General features: G+C 34.0%; 1 protein-coding gene across 2 annotated transcripts; it reads left to right on the forward strand.

The window, feature by feature from the left end:
- The first annotated feature begins 3,621 nt into the window (after positions 1 to 3,621).
- Positions 3,622 to 21,516, forward strand: LOC145597833 (DNA-directed RNA polymerase IV subunit 1-like). 2 transcript variants are annotated; one of them, XM_081654081.1, is made up of 20 exons: positions 3,622 to 4,001; positions 4,177 to 4,242; positions 5,940 to 6,065; positions 6,798 to 6,918; positions 7,039 to 7,163; positions 7,755 to 7,820; positions 7,923 to 8,114; positions 8,357 to 8,512; positions 8,607 to 8,702; positions 8,807 to 10,708; positions 11,022 to 11,191; positions 11,298 to 11,364; positions 11,456 to 11,559; positions 13,657 to 13,802; positions 14,798 to 15,060; positions 15,161 to 15,334; positions 17,005 to 17,142; positions 18,544 to 18,800; positions 20,162 to 20,273; positions 20,979 to 21,516. In XM_081654081.1, exons 3-20 carry the CDS (start codon positions 5,967 to 5,969, stop codon positions 21,156 to 21,158), a joined length of 4,368 nt encoding a protein of 1,455 aa, XP_081510207.1. In that variant the 5' UTR covers positions 3,622 to 4,001; positions 4,177 to 4,242; positions 5,940 to 5,966; the 3' UTR covers positions 21,159 to 21,516. The 2 variants fall into 2 exon arrangements, with proteins under 2 accessions (XP_081510207.1, XP_081510205.1); XM_081654079.1 differs by lacking the exon at positions 3,622 to 4,001 and adding an exon at positions 4,011 to 4,055.
- Positions 21,517 to 22,555: the final 1,039 nt, after the last annotated feature.

Genomic DNA, 22,555 nt, shown 5'->3' on the forward strand with positions numbered 1-22,555 from the left:
AATTTTAGTTCAGCAAAAATAATTTTAGTTCAGTAAAAATAATTTCAGTTCAGTAAAAAACAGTAAACTAAAAGAAGAAATATAATATAAAATCAGTAAAAATAATTTCAGTTCAGCAAAAATAATTTCAGTTCTATAAAATTAATTTCAGTTCAGTACAAATAAGTTAAGTTCAGCAAAAATAAATTCAGTTCAGTAAAAATAAATTCAGTTCAGTAAAAATAAGGTGAAGAGAACGGAGCCTAATACTAAATAATCAAAGATCATTAATCCGTAGTTAAAAATCACTAATCAGTAGTCAAATAGTCAGTTCAGTTCAGCTCTATTCAGTAAATCAGATAAGCTCTACGTGCCTGTTTTAGGAAAAGAAATATCTCCGCTTGCCCTAAAAATATCTTAACCTTTTAGATAGAGAAAAATTACTCCATATAAAAATATTAAATAGTACGTGAAGGAAAAATGTGAGAGTTACTTAACCTTCTACATAAATTCGCCAAAATTGGAGGATAAAAGGAAGTAAATTTTGTACATTTATTTTTTTCAAAAAATTGTTGTCTTTCATTTATAGTCAAAGTTGTAAGTACAAACACTGATACACCCAATAAAAAGTTTGTATTGTACACAAAGACACAACTTAGGGGAGAGGACAAGGATCTCTACCCATACACATTCTTTCCTCATTACGCACAAACAATGAAAATTAGCTACAAAACATCTCAACCCTTTTCCCAAATTCAACAATTTTGTCCAACATAAAAAAAGAAAAAAAAAAAAAAAGTGTGAGGCAGGGGATAAAGGATAAAACGAAGAATAGATTAATGTAGAAGGATAAAACATCATAATAATGGATTTTTACGTCAAAAATAAATAAATGAATTTCTTTTTTTTCTATTTATGTACTCGTACTTCTCTACCCATATATACTTTGTGTTCATATTGGCTACTTTACATCTTTACCCCTCTTCTCTAATGAAGTGTGACTGTGTGACTGTGTGACAATTCTAATAAATATTGCATTTACTTTGGTACTCATGGCTTTTCTTCGTGTGCATAGTTTGTATGTGATAGTTGAGCAATTAATTGACATATTGTACTTGTATAATTTTGGACAGAACTTGAAAATAATAAATAAGTAAGAGTATTAATTTTAAACATGCATAGTACTCCGTATTAATTTTACTACTAGCTTAAGTCCCGTCTAATATATGGTTTTACCAAATCAAATTTTATAAAGATTTATAATAATTTGTAGTTCAAAAGTTTTTTACAATTTTTTGTTCTACTTATAAAATATACAATAAGATATCTATATTCTATACTTTTTTTTTATAAATCATAAATTTTATAGGTTGTATCCGAAGCCGATATACATTTTTTAAATTTAACAAAATGAATTTCTTTTTAAAATAATAATAATATGTGCTTAATTCTCTACAAGTAGTAGCAAAAAGTTTTACAATAATCCATTCAAAAAAAAAAAAAAAGAGTACAATAATGAATTTGGGAGAAAGAGATTACATTATTGCCTTCAAACTATTTTTCTTAATATAGATAAAAATATAAAGATTTGAATATTTTTTTTTATATGGAAGAAACTTAATGGTAATATAGGAAGGAAAAGTTGATATATATAGTAAGAACTAGTTTTTGGCCCGGACGATGTCCCAGGTTATTACTTGTATTGTATTATAAATATTAAAGGGAGTAAACTATAAAGTATATAGTAGGAATATTTGATGCCCATCAACGATTACAAAATTGAAAATTTCAATAGCAATATGAAGTTGAAATAAAAAAAAAAATGAATTTAGGTTTGCTTTTTAATTGAATTATAAGTAATAAAACAATAGTATATTGGGTAGTTAATACAATTTGCGAAATAAGGAGCATTACAGTTAAATTAGAAAGTTACAAAGCGTAGTTTAATCATTTTATTAAGCACAATAAGTATTAAGAGCGAGGCGTTGGTAGTTTGATGGTAATTTTCGTTCTTAAGTTTAGTGGTTCAAATTATAATTAATTTTAAATTTGCATTGAATCCGTGGACTTTAACTAGTGCATTGCACGGAACTTTAACTAGTGAACTATAAAAGAAATTGTAGCTATATATTGCAATTGGATATTTATGGTAGCTTAGGTATATGATGGCTAAATGAGAAAGAAATATCATTATAGTATACTAAAAGTTTGTTCTATCCACTTGATTTTCACTCACTAAACTTCTAAATTTACCTGAACTCAACTTATTAAACCTTATACATTAAAAGTTATTTTTGCTGTAATTTGTACTAGCTAGGTAATCCTTATCATAACTAGGTACACCTGAAATAAGTGAAAATAATAAGTTCAGATAAGGTGAGCAAAAGAGGCACTAAATATTCTTTAATATGTTTCAAAAAAAAAAAAGGGATTTTAGGGGAAATAAACAACAACAAAAAGGCAGGAAGGGATACGTGTAATTTCCGGTGTTTATTTTAGTATTAAGGGTCTGTTCACATTTACTGAACTGAACTGAACTGAACTGATTGGAGTTGAACTGAACTGGCCTAAATAGAGCTGAAATGAATATTTTATAAGAGAAGGTAGGAGCTAAACTGAGCTGAACTGATTGGAACTAAACTGAACTGAAATTAAGCTAAAGTGAACAAACCCTAAGTTATAAATTTATAGATTATAGATAAGCCGCTTAAATTATAGCCCTTCAAGTAACCCGCCAAAAAAAGGAGTATTTTTAATATGAAAACTAGATTAGATTGTATCTCATTAAACTAGTTAATTCCAACATCCAAATATTTCGTACAATTATCTAATAGTTTATATCTTTCTTTGGTGAAAAAGGGGGACCATGCCCATCATGTATAAATATAAGTATATAAAATTTACGCTTTTGTTTAACATGATTAAAACCTACAATTCTATCTATAGAGACACGACAAAAAAACTCGTTATACCATTTATTACGCTTCATATTCCCAATCCAGAAGAAAACCACATTAATAAGAAAATCTACGAAGTATTACATGATCGAATGCTGATTATACAAGTACGATAACTATTTATTATTCATCATCAAATCTATACTCGCACTCTCGAGCTTGTCCGATCTTATACATTTCATAAATTAAGGCATATTTAGTACTTTTAAAATCTAAATTAATATTAATATACCAAAAGTATATAGCTCATGTATTACAACCATACACCATATTAACCTAATTTCTCGTATCCCTATACATTAATGGAGTAGTTGTGAGAGTAAATGTGCGGTTTCATATGTTTAAAGTTACAACAACACAAAATAGAATGAAGAGACAAACTAAAAAGAAAATTGAGGCATAAAATAAGGAACATAAGGAGTAACATCAACTCCTCTGTAACTTAGTATTCCATATTTACCTAAAACTACGAAATAGCAAAGTCTTAAAGGGTATGTATATATTTCGTATAATCAATTCTCATCTACATCACCCTAACGCGTATTAATACTAAACAAACCAAGAGGAGAGAGAGTGAGAGACTAAAAGAGAGAGAAATAGAAAAAAAAAGGCAGCAATCACAACAAAATTGTCGCAACTCCTTTCTCACGAGTCCTCCTCCGTCTTGAACTCCGCGCGACTCTGGTCACTTTTGCAAGTAACCGGCGGCGCTCTCTTTTAAATATATTTATTATTTCCATTTTTATACAATTATTATTTTACCAACATTATTATTAATTATTCTTCCCTTATAAATAAATTAATTAATTATTTAATGTATAGTTTTTATTTTTCAGGCTTAAACCCCCATAAAAACTCTCTCTTTTAGTTTTTCTTCTACTTTTCCCAGCTTTTCTTCTCCCTTAAACAGAATTTCTCAATTTTCAATTTGGGTTTTTTTTTAGCCCTTGAATTCCTCCCATTCAGTGGGGGGCCCTTACAACTTTTGTCCTGAATTCAATTGTTTTTGATTCTCTCTCTTTCCTCTTTTTTTGTTACTCTGCTTCATATATAATTGGTTTGTGGGTAAGTGGTTTTTATTCTTCTGTAAACTTTCTCCTAAGACATCCCCCACAGAAAGTATGATTAATTTTTTCAATGGGGTTTTGATAATCATGTTGATTTTTGGTGTGTTTTGATTGTGAATGCTGCATTGTAAAATGCTTAATTTAATTGGGTTTTTGGGTTTTTCTGTTTTCAGGTCGATTTTCTGTGGTGGGTCAGAAGAATTTTGGTTGTTTTCTCATAACCCATTAACTAAATTCAGGTGATGTTTGATGTTATTTTAAAAAATTTTAATAGTTTTTTTTTGGGTTTTGATTGATATTAGTTTTATTATCTGGGGTTGTTGTGATGATCGTTTCCTTTGCATGTGTTTGGATGATGAGGGGTTAGGAAGGATGAATTGGGCAATGTGGGTAGGTAAAATTTTAAATTTTGTTTGATGGGGTATTTTTTAATAGGAAATTTTTATTAATTTTGACTGATTGCATGCTTTGTATGAGCTTAGTTAATTTTTTGATCTATTGCTAAATTTGAAGTATATGGTATGGTTTGATTGAGATATATAGTGATCCTTGATGACATTGTTTCCTAGTTTTCTATAATGTCTTTGGATTTCTTACACTCATAGGAGTCATAGGGTTTGTAAGTTGTAACTAGAGATTCAAGTCATGACTGTGGAAATCATTTTTTCGGGGATCAATTGCTGTTGCGTGCGTTGAGGAGTAAGAGTTTCTGCCTCTTTCCCTAAGGTTGGGAGGAAGGTATTTGGTATGACAATGGAGAATTGGATACCCTGGTCCTTGGTGTCATTTAGGTGTAAGTGTAGACATTGATTGTAAGTTTTCACCCTTGAGACTCTTGTGGGGGAAGGTGGAGGGTTGGGAGGAGGGGGAAGTGTTTTGTTACATTCTTTGTCGGGTTTTCATGTCTTACAGCTGGTGTAAAACATCATCAATCCTGATGGGGTACACTTGGTTGGGTCACAAGGAATTAAATCTCTACAACGAGTACGATGATGTTATTACTCTATTTATATGATCGCAGTGATCAACATGTTTTACCTGTACAAGCTTGTATTTTAATATGTTGAAGGGAGAGTCAGTTGCCAACTAGGCATTATAAGGTTTCAAACCTACTTGACATACTGGTTTTCTGGAAGGCGAAGTTAGTTATCTACGTTACTTTTGAAAACCGTTATTTCGTAAATTAATCCAATTTTCAACGGTATTTCGAAATCAGGTTTAAATCTGGTGTAGGTAGGGACATTTGCACTCAGAGTACATTAGTTTGGGGGTTCTAGAGCCGATCACTTCCTTTAATCCTTCACTTGTGTGCTCTAGCAATTTTATTTTACATATGTTATGTCAGTTCCCTCCAAAGAGGTCGCTGAAATCCCAACAAAAGATTATTCTTTATTACGTTCTCCAAACACCTGTTGTAATTGTTGCTATTCTGACTCCATTGGTTGACCTCCCATGATTTTTCTCTCCTGCACTTGATTTGGTATGATGGATAAAGTCACACTAATAAATTTTTGATCTGTAAATGCAACTGAAAATTCTACTGATGACTCCTGACAATGGTGTGTAAGAATTGGAATGTACTTAAAGCTGTTTGTAAGCCTTGGGCTGTTCACAAGATCACTTCTTTAACATGTCTCTAGGAATTGAATTGTAGTCACCTTTTGATGAAAATGTTCCTTTAAATTTACATACCTATGTTTATATTCCTCAGTGCAATATTTCGGTATCAATCTCTGTTATCTTAATTGATATTAGAGTTTTCGGCCATCTTTATTAGGTCTTTGAATTAAGATTCTTGTTCAGGGAATCTTATGTTAATTTTTTGTGAGGGTTGGTGAATTTATGCAATTTATCTTTTGACTGCTCGTAAAGTGTTTATCAGTAATGAATCTGATTTTTTTTTTTTTTTTTTTTTTTGCAATTATTTGCCCTACAGTTATAAAGTCATATTAACTGTGTCCGAATGCTGAATTCCATGGACGATGACGTCAGTATTGTGAATTCTGTGCCTGTTGGGATTCTATCAGGAGTCCACTTTAATGTGCTGACTGAAAACTATGCAGTAAGTTTAATTCAGTTTTACCTTTCTCCTCAACTATTTATCTTGTTCCTAGATTTGCAGATATGTTAGTTTGTTAACCTGCAGTAGACCTCCATGACAGTTTCTGTGCTAACACATTTGGCCTTAGAATTATTCTTTATAGTGAGATTAGTATGATTCTCACTCACTTTAGCATTCTTTCGGAATTATTTTCTCAGGCTGGAGTTTTTTATTTTTCTGTTTTTGTTCTACCCCCTCTTTTTTTACCTAATCTACTATCTGTTCTTCCAGCACAAAGCAGTTACTTGATATAAGGCGTAGTTAGATGCTTTTGTCAAATAATGTAAATCTACATAGCATCTTTGTTTCCAAACATTGCCAGCATAAATTAAAGAGGTAATGTTTGAACATAAGGAATTGAAGGAATTCCAGAAGTAACCTCATTAAGAAGCATTACTATTCTGAATGAGAAGGTGCTCACTCTTTTTTTGGTTATGCCACATCGTCTGAAGTTTGTGGTGGACTTCTATAGCTGAATGAATATGCTTGGCAACTTGCTGCTGTTTGGAAAGTGTGATCTTACGTTTTTTTTCTAGAGCTATAGTTTCTTCTTGTTTTACTATTTTAATTATGTACAAGTAGTTCTTTTTATGTACATTGTACAAGTGTACATATGATTCTATGATGACATGTAGTTATGCTGAGATCACCCGTTTGGCCTTTTGTTATGTTACGTAAATTTTTGTGTTTCAGGAGAATATATCTGTGTTAACTATTGAAAGTCCTGCTGGAGTGACTGATCCAAAGTTGGGATTTCCAAATCCAACTTCCCAATGTGCCACCTGTGGTGCAAGAAGCAATAAACAGTGCGAAGGTAAGGCGTTAACATATATCTTTGTAGTGTTAAGAATGATATATTCCACTTTCATGTTTTGTAGTTCACTCTTATATTAAAGTTTCAAAATGTCATCTAATATTGCAAAGTATATGGCAGGGCATTTTGGTGTTATCCATTTTCCATACACAATTATCCACCCATATTTTACGTCTGAAGTTGTACAAATTTTGAACAAAATCTGCCCAGGATGTAAATCTCTTCGAAGAGAAAGACGCGCTAAGGTTAGATACCTTCCTTATCAGAACTTGGCTAATAGATTCCAGGTCACAGATTTATTGCTGCTATTATGGTATAGTTTGCATGCAAATCATGGTTATAAAGCAACACAATATAGGAGGTTAAGAAGCACTGCACGATTTTCTTTGCTTTACTGTGGATACTTGATACCCATCCTAGGATGCATTCTAACAACATAACACAATTTAAATTAAAATCAACCAACTTGTTACCTAACTAATACGAAGTACAACAGAAAAAGCAACAACTACCTCCTTTGATTAAGGCTAGCAAGGCCTGAATACCTGTTATTTTTCTCATGGACATATTCATATGATTATATGTTCATTTTCATTACTTTCCAATTTTTTTATTTTATTTTATGGAAGAGGTTTTAGTCACCTTTGTGATGTACTCTGTGGGGGCAAGAAAGGGGGGGGGGGGGGAACAGTTCTTTATATCCATGTCCTTGAGGTGATGGAAGGGGGATTCTCTTTGAGGCTTAGAATGTTAGTGATATATTTCTCTACTGAAGAGTCTTTGTTTTTTATGAACTGATGTTCTTGGCATTCTTTTCTTGTTTTCTGAGTCATCAGGGTGCAAAAACAGGGGCTAAGCATGATTCGTCAAGGGTCTGTAATCCTTGTAAATATTGTGCAGTAGTAAGTTTCTCTCAATTAGTATTTAAACAACACTCAATACCAAATCTTTTATAATTCATCTCTATCATTTTATTTAATGTAATATGTAATTCCTATATGCAGGGAAGGCCATCCATCAGATTTAGAGTTTCCACCAATGACTTGTTTAGGAAGACGGCAATTACCGTAGAACTTACTGAGAGACCACAAAACAAATACCAGCTTGAAAATTTTTGGGATTTTATTCCTAAAGATGTTCAAGTGGAAGAAAGTGTGAACAATAACAATAATAAAAGAGTATTGTCACCTGCACAGGTATAAAACATTTTTCTTAATTAGGTCTTCATTTCTTGTGTGGCGTAATGTGCTGAATCTTAAAGGCATGCTATTTAACTATAAGCTCAAGATGGATAACTAAATGCCCTTTTGCCCTCTACAAAATCTTAGACTTCTAGAATCTGTTTTGTGCTTTTTGTGCGAATTTTGTTATTATATGCTTTATATACTGATGCATGTGCTTATGTAGAATTAAGCTTCTTTTATCTTTTCATTTGCAGGTCTACCATTTACTAAAAGATGTTGACCCAAGCTTCATAAAAGAATTTGTTTCAAGAAAAGATGCGCTTTTCCTTAATTGCTTTGCAGTGACCCCCAATTGTCATCGTGTCACTGAACTTATTCATCCATTTTCTACTGGACAGAAGTTAATTTTTGTGGGTGATTTTTCTTTAAACTCTATGATTATCTATGTGAAATTTCTTCCTTTATCCTTGTCTTTATTCTTATAATTGTCTGCTTCATTATAAGGATGACCGAACTAGGGCTTTCAGGAAGCTGGTTGATTTCAGGGGTGCTGCCAATGAGTTGGCGTCTCGTGTCCTGGATTGCTTGAAACTTTCAAAGGCAGGAAACCTATCATGAACTCCTCAATGTATACCTCTCTTTATTTCTGACACGTTTCTTTATTTCAATACTTAAAGCACCATTTTGGTTATTTATTTCTGCAGTTACGCCTGGAAAAGTCAAACAATGATTCTGATAATGTAGATGTGTTAAATACATCAGCTTCTAAATGGATGAAGGAAGTAGTTCTTACAAAGAGAAGTGATCACATAATTCGCTCTGTTGTCACTGGTGATCCTTATTTGAAACTCTGTGAGATTGGCATCCCTTGTTATATCGCAGAAAGGCTGCAAATATCTGATCATTTGAACTCTTTGAACTGGGAGAAGTTGACTGCCAGCTGCAATCTGAGGCTTCTTGAGAAGGGAGAGGTCTATGTTCGCAGAAAAGGTGATTTGGTTTCTGTTCGTGAAATGGAGGACTTCCAATTTGGAGACCTTATATATAGGCCTTTGAATGATGGTGATATTATGCTAATAAATAGGCCCCCTTCAGTTCATCAACATTCAATGCTTGCTTTGCATGTTAAAATTCTCCCGATAAATTCTGTTGTCTCTATAAATCCTTTGTGCTGTGCTCCTTTGCAAGGAGATTTTGATGGTGATTGCCTGCATGGCTATGTCCCTCAGTCAATGGAAGCTAGAGTGGAGTTAAGGGAGCTCGTGGGCCTTGGCAAACAGTTAAGAAATGAACAGAATGGAAGAAACTTACTCTCACTGGCACATGATAGCATGACTGCTGCGTATTTGCTAACGGCTGACGATAATGCTTTGTCCAAACCTCAAGTGCAGAATCTTGAGATGCTTTGTTCCTCAAAATTGCTTTCACCTCCTGCAAATTCTGATTTTTGGACTGGGAAGCAAATATTCAGCATGCTATTGCCACCTGAATTTGATTATGCATCTCCTTCAAACGGTGTTCAAATTACTAAAGGAGAGTTAATCTCATCTCCTACTGGATCATCTTGGTTTCGTGGGGATGCAGATGGAAACTTTTTTGAAAGTCTTATCAATCAATTTGGTGGGAAATTTCTGGACTATCTTGATGCTGCTCAAAGTGTTTTTTGCGAATATTTGTCATCAAGGGGCTTAAGTGTCTCTCTACTGGACCTTTATCTGTGTTCTGATGGGCACCTGCGTAAAAATTTGGTTGATGAAGTCTCTTGTGGTCTTCAAGAAGCAGAAAAGAATTGCCATATGACACAGTTTTTGGTTAAATCTTCCATAAAATACCTTCTTGATGATGAACAAGAAAACCAAACTGCTATGTCACTTGACGTTGATAAACTATGCTGTGAAAAACAAAAGTCTGCTGGTCTAAGTCGAGCTTCTGCGAGTGCCTTCAAATATGTCTTCCGAGATATTCAGAATTTAACTTATCAATATGCTGCTAATGACAATGCTTTGATGGCCATGATGAAAGCTGGAAGCAAAGGGAATCTGTCAAAATTAGTTCAGCAGAGTATGTGTCTTGGTTTACAACATTCACTTGTACCATTGACTTTCAGGCTCCCTCACAAGCTTTCGTGCTCGGCTTGGAATGAGATGAAAGAAAAAAATTCAAACTTTGAAGAAAATTTTGGATGTTCCAAAAATTTCATTCCTACTGCTGTGGTGGAAGGTTCATTTGTCACAGGCTTGAACCCTCTTGAATGCTTTATTCATTCCGTAACATGTCGAGATAGTACATTTAGTGATCATGCTAGTGTCCCTGGTACCTTAATGCGAAAGCTTTCCTTTTTCATGCGTGATATACAATTGGCCTATGATGGCACTGTAAGAAATGCATATGGAAATCAACTTGTTCAATTTTCTTATGGTGTTCAAAAGGGTGAGTCTTCCTCACAAGGAAATGATGGATCAATTGGTGAAAGCATGAATGCATGTGAAGCTGTGGGCGGCCATGCTGTTGGTGCATTGGCAGCTTCTGCCTTTTCTGAAGCTGCATATGGTGCACTAGACCAACCCGTTACTGTTCTGGAACCTTCTCCTTTGTTAAACTTTAAGGTGCCTTCTTTCTTTCTCTCTTTGCTGATGTCAAATGCACATTTATCTTTAGCTACCTTGGCTGTCTGGGCTCATTAGCTATGTGTCTGTCTCTTGACTCTCTTTTGCTGGTTTTGTTTATTTTATTCTTTGCATGGAGAAAAAAGGATGAAAACTTAAGATGCACTAAATTTAAAGAAATGATGTATCTTGTTGAAAATATGTAGATAGGATGATGTCAAAGTGTTTGATCTGGTTTCTGTTAAGACCGTGGTTTTATTTATTTATTGTTTTATTATTTTAAATTTTTTTTTCATGCAATCATATTATGCAGAAAGTAATGGAGAGTGGTTCCAGAAAAGCCAAAGGAAGCAGGACTGTTTCACTTTTTCTCTCACAAAAGCTCAGAAGGTTGCGTTACGGTTCTGAATATGGGGTCTTAGAAATTAAAAATCATCTTGAGAAACTTTTGTTTTCGGATATTGTCTCAACAGTTATGATTCTGTAAGTTACCTTTTTCTATGTGTTCATTTTTTGGTTCTTGGTCACCACTCTTGTTTCACTCTTTACAATTGTTTTACCTTATATGGTTGTCTTTTTGGTTTATCAGCTATTCTCCAGAGAACCATAATCGAATGCAGATTTGCCCTTGGGTTTGCCATTTCCATGTGAGCAAGGTAAGTCTGTATGGTGAAAGAATTTATTTAAAATACTGTTCAGATCCCATGTTTCAGTGCTAACTTTGTCTCTTATGTTAACTTTGTCCAGGATATTCTGAAGAAAATGCGGCTGAAAGTTTTTTCAATTATTGATGCTCTCAAGAGGAAATGTGAAGTAACTGCCTCCCTTGCTAATGTACAACTAGTGAGCAAGTAAGCCTTTGCAGCCTCTACTTGAATTGTTTTTTTTTTAAAATTGAAGTTGTAAGTGCATTTTCTTATCTATCCGGTCTCACTACCTGACTAGACTAGTTTGTAGTGTACATGTATAGATATTGATCCCTCCAAACTTGGTTATTGGTGGGATTAGATGGGTGGTGGTGGTTGTACTTCATATCTTTATCTCTACCAATCTTTAATAGTTTTACTACTTGAATTGCCTTTCAAGAGCGAATGTTATGAGTTTGGAAATACCCTTTCTATTCCTGTATATTTCAGACATTAAGCAGCTTCGCTAGTGGCCAGCTGAACAAATTACTTTCAGATGGTGCATCTAAAATAATTACTCTCTCCATTCCTTTCTTTCTTTCTATTTATTTTTTATTTTTTTATTTTTTATATATAATATTTTTTGTAACTCCTTGCTCTTCTTTTTGGGATTTTCCAAATGAATTTCGACTTCCTTTTTTATTTTACAATTACTTTATCTATACCATCACTTTTTTCTCTCCTATTTCCAGTACTTTCTCTCACTACTTTTTTTTCCCTCTCTCTCGATCCGCTCTTAATTTTTTTATTTTATTTTAACATTGTATTTTTATACCCCGTGCCTCTTAGATGCTGAAAGTTAAGAATGTGTGTTTATTTTCTATTTTTTATTTTTTTTTATTTTCTTATTTTTTTTAAAGACACGAGTTAAATATGGTTTGGTACAAAAGAATTGCTCACTATTTTTTTTTTTTGCTGAGTGAGGATGGGTTCTCATGCTTACTTGTCAGCCATTGCTAGAAGCATTTGAAAATTAACAGTGTGTTTAGACCAAGGATTTTTGAGTGTTTTTTTTTTCGTTAATCAAATTATAAAAATGTATTTCACAAAAGTAAAATAAAATATGACTCTTACAACAAGACATAGATTACATAACAAACCATACATAAAGACAAACATGAATTACATTATTAAACATACATTTGTTAAAAACATAACCTACAAAACTTAAGAAAATTCAGACCTTACCATACAGTATTATAATGAACTTCTCCTTGAATGCCTCTTCACAAGGAGTTGGTGATGCCTTGACTTCAAGGCCTCAAGCATGTCAAACTTAATCTTCATCTCCTGTAATTTCAAAGTGCTTCAGCTTTTGACCAAATGCGAGATGGTGATGTTATTTGAGCTTGACAATTGCTTCCTTGATTAGCTTAAGGAGTTGCTTCCATTTATTTTGTACTTTTTGGTAAATGATAGTAAAATTCAAAATACTTTACTAATTTGATTGGGTAGTGTGGCAGATCGGAACATGTGGCTCGGCCTAACTGGTCACGCTGACACGCCCTGTTAGGTCGCAGCAAATATATATACCGTATATATGTCTGTTTGTGTGTGTGTGTGTGTGTGTTTTGACACTCCGTTCCTCATGGTCATTACCAAAACAGGTCATTTTGGTTTGGTACAAGCAACTAAAATATTTGCACCCAAATGTGGGGCCCACACCAAAACATTGTTCATTTTCCATTCCTCACTTCGTGGTGAAATCATTTTTGCTCATGTGTAAAAACTTGAGTTTCTGATGAGTGGGGGACTATATATGTATTTTTTCCAATTAATTTTCCTCATGGGCATTTTTTTGCCCATGAGTGAGATCTCTAAAGGGCTAGTTCTATGTAAGTCTACCCTCTTTTCCAGCTTTTCCCTTTTACTCACTTTTATTTTATTCACATTTTTCTTTTACCCACCTACCTTTTTACCTTCTCCCTCTTACTTTATCCTAATTTATCTTACACCAACTCAACTATTTAATATTTTCTTATATTGCATATCTATTGTAACTGAGTAGAACATAATAAATAGAGGGAGTACATTTTATCTGAATTTATCGGCCCCTAAAAGAAAAGGTTTGAAGATCCGCCACTGGCTGTGTGGTAGCTAGTGTACTTCATATGGGGCTAGTATCAACTGTGGAGCATCATTTTATTTGCTGCATGATTTATCTCTTCTTCAATATTCCTAGGCTTCATGATATTGTATCTACTATACCTCTTAGAGCTTTACAATTTTATATCCATATTGACTTCACCAATGAAATTCCAGGAATGGTTGTCGTTTTGATGCTGGGAATGATACTACCATTGTATGCATTACTGCCACCATAACTGAAAGTCCAAGGAAATCATCTACAGATTTATATTCAGTTCAAGAGGTGGTAATACCAAGTCTTCTGGGATCTGTAGTAAAAGGTTCTTATCTTCTAGAATATTTCCTGTTTGATCTTTAATGAAGCTTTACTTCTTTATATGTTTCCGAATACTTTAAAAAATCAGTAGGTTGAGGTACCTCAATAAGAACTCTCAGCTAACACCTTTCCCACTGAGTAAAAAATATGTATCATAATAGATATTTCAATCTGGGAGACTGGGACTATTTCTGTTATATTTTCAGCACTTTAAAGATCTGTATATAATCTGTAACATACAATGGTGGATTTTCCTGAATATTCTTCCTTGCATTAACATTGCAAACTTTCTGAAAATAGAGAATAGATCATTGATTTAAATTTTTTATTCATTGGTAATATTATTGTGCTAGATGAAAAACTTTCACCATATTCATAGTAAAAAAATTCTTAGTCTTCATCACCTCCAACGCATCCCATCATGTTAGCCTGCAAAAACTTAACATTTACTTTCTCTATATATTTTAAGCTGTAGTATATTTGACTTTTGACATGTCTGCAAATGCTAAGCTTTGATTATTAATAACTTTAATTATCTACTAGCTGATAATTTCGACCCCACTTATGGGATTAAGGCTTTTAAATGATTGATTGATAGCTGATAATTTGAAAATACATATTGAGACAAAGATGATCAAAGTGGAAGATGTGAATTGTGCAAAAATTGAACATGGTTTAACTAAAAAACGGAAGTATAAATCATGGTATTTTTCCGGAGTACTGGATAGTCTCTAGCTGGATATCTAGGTTTGTTAACTCATGGATGTACATGTGATAAATAAATAGCTCTTCGCACTACGTGGTAAATAAATAGCTTTTTGCATTTAGGTTTGTTGAACGATAAGATATTAAGATGTGCCTAAAGCTATTTATTTACCACATTGTTGAGCTCTATGCTCTGCATCACATCTTTTTTCTGTGGAACAAATGTATCTTCTATGCCAACTATGTTTATTTACATCCTCTACCCAAGTTGTTTAGCTTATTCATGCTCATCAGGATTTGCCGAGGTTGATAAGGTGGAGATTTTATGGCATGATCATCCGGTGGAATCAAGGATTCAAAAAAAGCCACCTGGTGGTGAACTATATCTAAGTGTCTCTCTGTCAGCAAATTGCAAAAGCAGAAATATGTGGAGTAGACTAATGAACAATTGTCTTCCAATCATGGATTTGATAGATTGGACACGCAGTTACCCTGATGAGCTGAGTGAGATAAATTCAGCTTTTGGAATTGATGTTGCCTGGCGATGCTTCCTTGAGGTTCTCTCTCCTTTATTTTTAGAACATATACTGGCTTTTATCATGTTAATATATGAAACCTTTATAAATTAGTTATTGATATATATCTTTTAATATGCAGAATTTGAGGAGTGCTGCTACAGATACAGGCAAAACTATTCTTCCCGAGCACTTAATTCTACTGGCAGATTGTCTGTCTGTGACAGGGGAATTTGTAGGGTTGAGTCCAAAAGGGGTTGCTCGGCAGAAAGCTCTTGTATCTGTTTCGTCACCATTTATGTTGGCATGCTTTAATGTGAGTGTATCTATGCTATTCATTTTTATATGTTCCTTGGTAAATACATAATTGTGTACACTTACTGCCTGAGCTTGTCACCTCAAATCTTATGGTGTAACAGGAAAACAAAGCCAAGTCTTTATAGAGAAACATCATTTCCTGCTAATAGAAGACCTGACAAATCCCCCCCCCCCCCCCCCCCCCCCAAAAAAAAAAAAAAAAAAAAAAAAAAAAAAAAATCTGCAGTTCTGTTTAATTGTTTCCATATTCTTTCCATGTCTATTTTATGTCCTAAAACTTAACCGTCTTCAAATAGTAAACCTTTGACCTGACAGATTTCATTATTGAATCCTTAATTCCTTTTACAGTGAAAATTTCTTAATTACCTTGTTGATTGCAAGGATGGTTATCTTTGAAAGTAGTAAAATGAGATGAAAAGTGAAAGGTCTTTTTGAGCATTATGATAGGGGTGAGCATAATAGGCTACTTTGTTAAAATTCTTGGAACCGGAACCGGACATTGATGAAACAGGTTCCTCAAAAATAAAACCAGAACTATAACCTGTATATGTTAAACAAGTTCCTAGAAAACGAGAACCGGAACCAGAACCTATTGCAGGTTTCGGTTCCGGTTCTGGTTCCGATTCAGGGTACGCTGTTTTTTTAATCTACTTCTTACTTTTTTGCAAATTTATTTTATAAAATTTTGGATGGTCTTAAATTTACAAACCAAAAATAGTTCAGCAAATTACTATCTTTTTTTTTTTTTATTTTAATAAAAACTGGGCTTGAATTGATGTATAATTTGGGATAAATTGATGCTTTTGTCGGGTTACAGCCTTACAGGGTACCCTAGTTCCAAAAAATTGAGAACCTCAATCGGAAATTGTTACAACAGGTTTTCCATTTCACTACCTGAAATCGGAATCTCTTGGGTACCTTGATTTTTTGCTCACCCCTCGATATGACAATCACATAATCAAGTTTTGGAGTGGTTTTACCATTCTATTATCATTGTTTACGTTGCTTAATACCCATCTTGTTATTCGTAGTTCCTTTAGACTCCAATATAAATTGGTATACTGAATGTCCCATATTAGCTGAGATGCCTTGTCAAGTATTTTGAAGTTGAGACAAAAAACTGTCGGAGATTATTATAGTAGGAGATTATTACGCTTGAATACCAGTCTAATTTTTGGATTAAGGTAGTTATGCTGCTGTCCCAAATGGTGAATTATCTTTCTTTTTCGACGGTAAAGGGGTGGCATGTCATAAGTATATAACTACCAAATGCCAATGTAGGTGTGAGTTTAATAAATAAATAGATTAGAAATGCTGGGGTGTAAAATGTGTCTGCAAATTCATCAAGATACTATATTGTGATACCATAGTTGGACCTTTTTGAAGCGGTTTAAAATAAACCTTAAAAAATGTGTTTGTTCATTCCTTGTCACTCAGTTTAGAAGTTGTTTAGTGTTCCTGATATGTATCATTTAGTTCTCACACTTAGCCATTTGATGCCCATGCTGTTAACAGTACTTGGCATAGGTTTGAAGCCTTGAACCATAACCATATAGGGTTTTTTGCTCCATTCACATGTATTACTGTATCATCTTGCTCTTACCTTTATTTGTATTTTTATTGATTTATTTTAAGTCAAAAACTTTATAACCCAACAAAATTTTGCAGAATGCTGGACCTAACTTCATAAAGGCTGCTAAGAAGGGGGCTGCTGATGGGCTACTAGGAAGCATTGATGCTTTGGCTTGGGGGAAGATGCCACGTCTGGGAACTGGTGCACAGTTTGATTTTATATATTCTGGCAAGGTACTCCTTTCCCAGCTTCCCTCCTAAAGTATTAGTGTTTTTTGTTGTTAATAGATTAGATATGAGGACCTATTATGGCACGTGCAATTGGAATGTTCGCTGAAAACAATCAACTAATTATACTCCATTCCCAAATGTTGAGTATACTTTGGGATTGGGATACTTAATTTCCTAGACATCTTTTCTTGCAGTTATCTTGACGTGCATAATTTTAATGCAGTTTCAACTTTTCCAATGTAGCTTCTAATTAAATTTTTGATTTTGCTCAATCAGTCAAAGCCTTAATCCCATAAGTGGGGTCGGCTACATGAACCAAAAGTGTTTATTTCGTATAGTCATCCACAATAATCTTTCTCCATCCCTTACGATCAAATACCTCATTTTCATGCAAATCCATATGCTTCATATCCTTCCTAACTCCTTCCAACCAAGTTATTTTCGGTCTCCTTCTACTTTGTTTATCCCTCCATGATCCCACTCTCACTTTTCGTACCTGGGGTCTCCGTCTTACATGCCCGAACCAATGCAGGCGATTTTCCCTTAGTTTGTCCGCAATGCTTGTGATACCCACGTCCTTGCGAATAACTTCATTTCTTGAGACTGCTAATTTTAGAAAATTTCATCATCATTTTGGATGGTGTATTTTGCATAAAATATATTGTAAGTGTAGGTCTTGATTTTCAATTCTATTGGTAAACTTACCTGCTAGATTACTATATTTAAATTAAAAGATTAAATACTCAGGGCCTCAGAGGGGGCTATTGGTTAAGGATAGTTATTTTTAATGATATTACATGATTATATTTAATTACTCCCATTTGTTTACCTTTTTTTTTTGTTACTCAAAACATTCATCTATGCAGTCATTTGTGCATTTCTTAATATATTATCTACTCCCTCCATTTTGTACTCTAAGCAAGATGCACACACTTCAAGATCAAACTTTTATCATTAATTTTTTTAAATATGCAGAGTCATAGTTTTTACACTTTACTTATTACTTCAACAGCATACATTTTATTATGCTTCTCATTGTATATGAAGGAAATTAATGGTCAAATTTCTGTTTTATAACACTTGGATGCCTTATGTATTAAATGGAGAAAGTCCCTTGTCTTATAATGCGAGTCCATTCTTACTGCAACTACTGTTTTAAACGTTCAATCTCATTTGCTGCTTTTGCTCATGCTTTGTCTTTTATAAATATATAATACTCTCTGTTTTCTTTATATAGAATCCTTTTGTTTGTCCGGGATAATCGGTTTTACGTAATGGCTTCCCAGACCCTAAAGCCTAGAGGATTCTGCTGGATGCTTATACTTTCATTGTTGCCTGATATTATTAGTTTTATTACTGTTGCTGTCTCTCCTGCTTAACCTAATCTGTTGTCTATATTATCAGGGGCATGAAATCCAGAAGCCTGTGGATATCTATAACCTGCTGGCAAGCCACACAAGCTCTCATGATAGTGAAATTAAAATCAATTTGCCCCCCAATGATCAGACGATTTTATCTGAAAAACTTGGTGCTCACCATGTTAAAAAATGGTCAAATGCAAAGGTTTTTAATGCGGCAATACCAAAGAAATTCTTACAGAAGCATTTCTCTGTGGATGATATTTGGAAGCTAGGTCGGATATGGAAGAGGATATTGTACAAGTAAGTGGATGTCCTGTATTTTGTTACAACTTTTAATATTCTATTTCTGTCTATTAGTTACCCCCTCTCTCCCAATATGTATGCTCCATTTTCCTATTTTGGGTGTCCCTAAAAGAATGATTCATTTCCTTAATGAGTATTCGGTCCCAGTATACTCTCTCATCAACAATCATCCGACTAATACCTTTTCATCCACTTTAACTCCACTGAACCAAGGAGGTAGTTTACTTAGTGGCTTATTTATGCATCCATTTGAAATAATTGTTTTCTGTTTACTCCTATCACGAACCATACTAGTGAGGCGTTAATGACAAAGTTATTTTGTATATCCATGGCAAGAGGTCAAATGCAACGCAACATAATTACTTGCCCCTGTATGAATTTTTAAATCCAGAGAAAAAAAAAATTACATGAACAGACTGAACTTTTGAAAGTGTTCTTACATTATTTAAGACTTTGGAATATCAAAAATAAATCCATATATAGTTGTATTCTCATAATAATCCTACATAAGCCAACACTTATTTTCATTTTGCTATTTGGGAGACTACTCTGAGGAGTGAAAGACCACTGCGTGTCTGTGTATCTACATCAGAATACAAAGGCCAAAGTTTGTACTATTTATCTATTTGAGTTATTTTGAAGGTTTGATTAGCCTGAGAAAGTAAGTATGGTAAGAAATATTTGGTCCATAATTATTATTTCCTAATTGTTTAAAGAAGAGTTAGTGATGAATGGATATCAACATCAAATTAAAGACTATATATTCCTACATTTGTCTCTTTTACAAGAATTTCATTTAGAAGCATGTAGTATTTGTATATCCATGAAAATTGTGTAAATGCATGTACACTTAATAAGCTTTAGACATCATTCAGTAGAGGCAGCCCATTTTACTTCCTGTTTTAGCCTATGATGGTGCTGTGGACTAAGATGCTTACCTGAATTTGGATAGCATACTATGACATGGTATTACAGTCTACACTCTACAGACACGCTTACACTATTTTAATGTCTATTACTGAAATTACCGCGGAAACCTATATGAGCTTATTGAGCTGTCTACAACTCGATCTTAAAAGTCTGTATTGCACAGGCTAAGCAATACAAACAACCAATCTTTAATCTTGCAATATGTGCTAGAAAACCACTTACAGAAGTGAACTGATACAAAGTATGAGTTATATGAGTATTTTGCATAGTGCGAATACTATACCCTTCTGTTAGTCTGTATGATTTCTACAGGTTGTGCCTGAATTTTTTTCATCTTTTGGGTGATTTGTGTTGCCACATATTCTTGGACACTCTGTATGAATTATACCCACATTGTCATATTCTCATGTTCCTTGATTTTGATTCAGGTATGAAATTGATGATAAGTTGAGTGACGTTGACAAGGCAATGTTGTTGATGGCTTTAAAATTCCACCCACACCGAGAGGAGAAGATTGGGAGTGGAGCTGTAGATATTAAGGCAAGCCCTTCTTTACCCTTTTTTCCTATTACAAGATGTACAGTTTTTTTTAACTTGTTGAATCCCTTACCTACTGTAGCATGTTGGGCATTTTATCTCTGCATAATTGTCGCCAGTATTTGGTTATTCTGGTTTTCTGTCATATTTGAATCATGTACTGCCTCTTTTGATTCTTTTGAAGCACCTGTAATGCTAATGCCTTAAAGAACCTCTAAATTTTATTTTTCTACCATGTCAATATCTGCCTTTGGAACTTTTTATTATGGGTATCATTAAGGAAAATATGAGAAAGTCTGACTTACTAAATATATAAAGTGGCTTATATATATGGATGGCATGAAATAGAAATGTGGCTTGTTTAATGGATGGAGATAGTAGAAGATACTTGTTATGATTGTTATATATATGAAGAGGGGATGGGAGAATGTTTATGGGAGGTTTGAAACAAAACAATATCAATAGTTTTATGATTGTACTTTGTGTGATGCATATTTTTGGACTGTAAAAGGTAATGTAACTGACAACAAATATGTTGTACATCTCATATTCTCATTTCCTATTTTGTGGAACATATATGATGAAAGCGGTTTGTATAAACTTATGCGTCTTGTATTCTTGTTGTGAGTAAAATTGTATAAAAATAATTGCTCTTGAAAGAAGAAAATCAACAACTTATTCTGACCCTTGAGAGCTGTATGGTTATAGGTTGGTCATCATGCTGAGCATAATGACAGCCGTTGCTTCGTTTTGGAGAGGGATGATGGAACTTTTGAAGACTTCTCATACAAAAAGTGCGTTTTTGGTGCACTGGAGATTATTGCTCCTAGTAGGGCAAAACTCTATCAGACCAGATGGGCCAAAAATGGCACCACACAAAAGGTCTGAAGTCTGACCGGATCATATCCTCTGCCCTTTTACCTGCAAAGCTTATGAACTCTTTAGTACAATATTTTTGGAAGATTGTAGTATCTGATAAACATTGTTAAGCAGCAGACCACATGTTTAAGTAGGAACCACATGTTGCATTGTGTTGTGTTGTTTTGTCTGTAAAATATGGTAGCTTAGTTCTTTCCTCTACGCTTCTTTTTGCTGCTTCTACTTCATCTTTTTTGCCTCGATTTGTAAAGGCAATAAAGATCTTAGTGGAAGCAGCAAAGAGAAGCTGGGAAAGCTATTATTATTATAGTTTCTTCATGTAATCTGTAAAACTGTATTTCACAATGCAAACATTTTCCTTTCATCCTTTTCAGTACTAAGTTATTATCTTAATTCATCAAGCTCAATACAATTAGTAGCAGTACCTGTAGTCTCGTAAATAATGTGGTAGTTGTTAAAAATGCATAATTCTGTTACTCTGATAGTGTGTTCTGTATTACTCCATAACTGAGTAAAAATATCTGGCATCCTTTTCAACTGTATGTATATACCCTTGTTGCTCAATTGGTGAATTGGTTACATTGAATCTCATTTTCCTTGAGCGTTTGCACATCATTGGACATTGATACTATAACCTACCTAGTTACTTGCTTATTTTAGTCGATAGTAATATATTGCCTAGTCCTCAGATAATTGGTTTCTAAATCTACTACTCATTTCGAACTAGCTTTAGCGTGCAATTTCCAAAGGCTAGGAAGTCTGTTAGTTTAGATAAACTACTACGAGAGGGAGGGTGAATAGTAGTAGGTTCCAATCGCGGAACTTAAGCGGAAATAATTAAAACGTAAAGAAAACTTAAGCACACAGCAAGTTTTACGAGGAAACCATCCAGTGCCTAACTGGAAGTAAAACCTCGGCCCTATTGGGACTTATAAACAAATTCCACTATGATAGGCAACTCTCCTAATACAACCTATTACACAGACCTTTGCTTTGCAAGTTCCACCACGGACACTTGACTCTATGATAGGACACTTCCTACCAAACCTAAGACACTTCTCAGGACCCCTTTTCTCCCCTTACCCAGGACACTTCCTAGGTGACCCAAGACACTTCTCAGGTACCTTTCACTCACTGTGCACTCACAGCTACCACTCGAATTTTAGAGAATTCAAACTCATACACTTGTGTGAATTTAAGAGAATTCACGATCTCACCCCAAAACCAATTACAACTCAAAGACACACTCTAACACATAAATGGATAGCTACACATGAAACCGAAATCAAAATGATAAAGCTTAAACCTTTGGCAAACTTACTCTTAAGCACTAACTGGTTTTCATGCTTAAAACTCTCATTTTGCTAAGCTGAAACACTTCTATATTTATAGGAGTTTCTCAGCTT

The sequence above is a fragment of the Chenopodium album genome, chromosome 20 (assembly GCF_948465745.1).
Source record: "Chenopodium album chromosome 20, dcCheAlbu1.1, whole genome shotgun sequence".
NCBI classification, from domain to species: Eukaryota; Viridiplantae; Streptophyta; class Magnoliopsida; order Caryophyllales; family Amaranthaceae; genus Chenopodium; species Chenopodium album.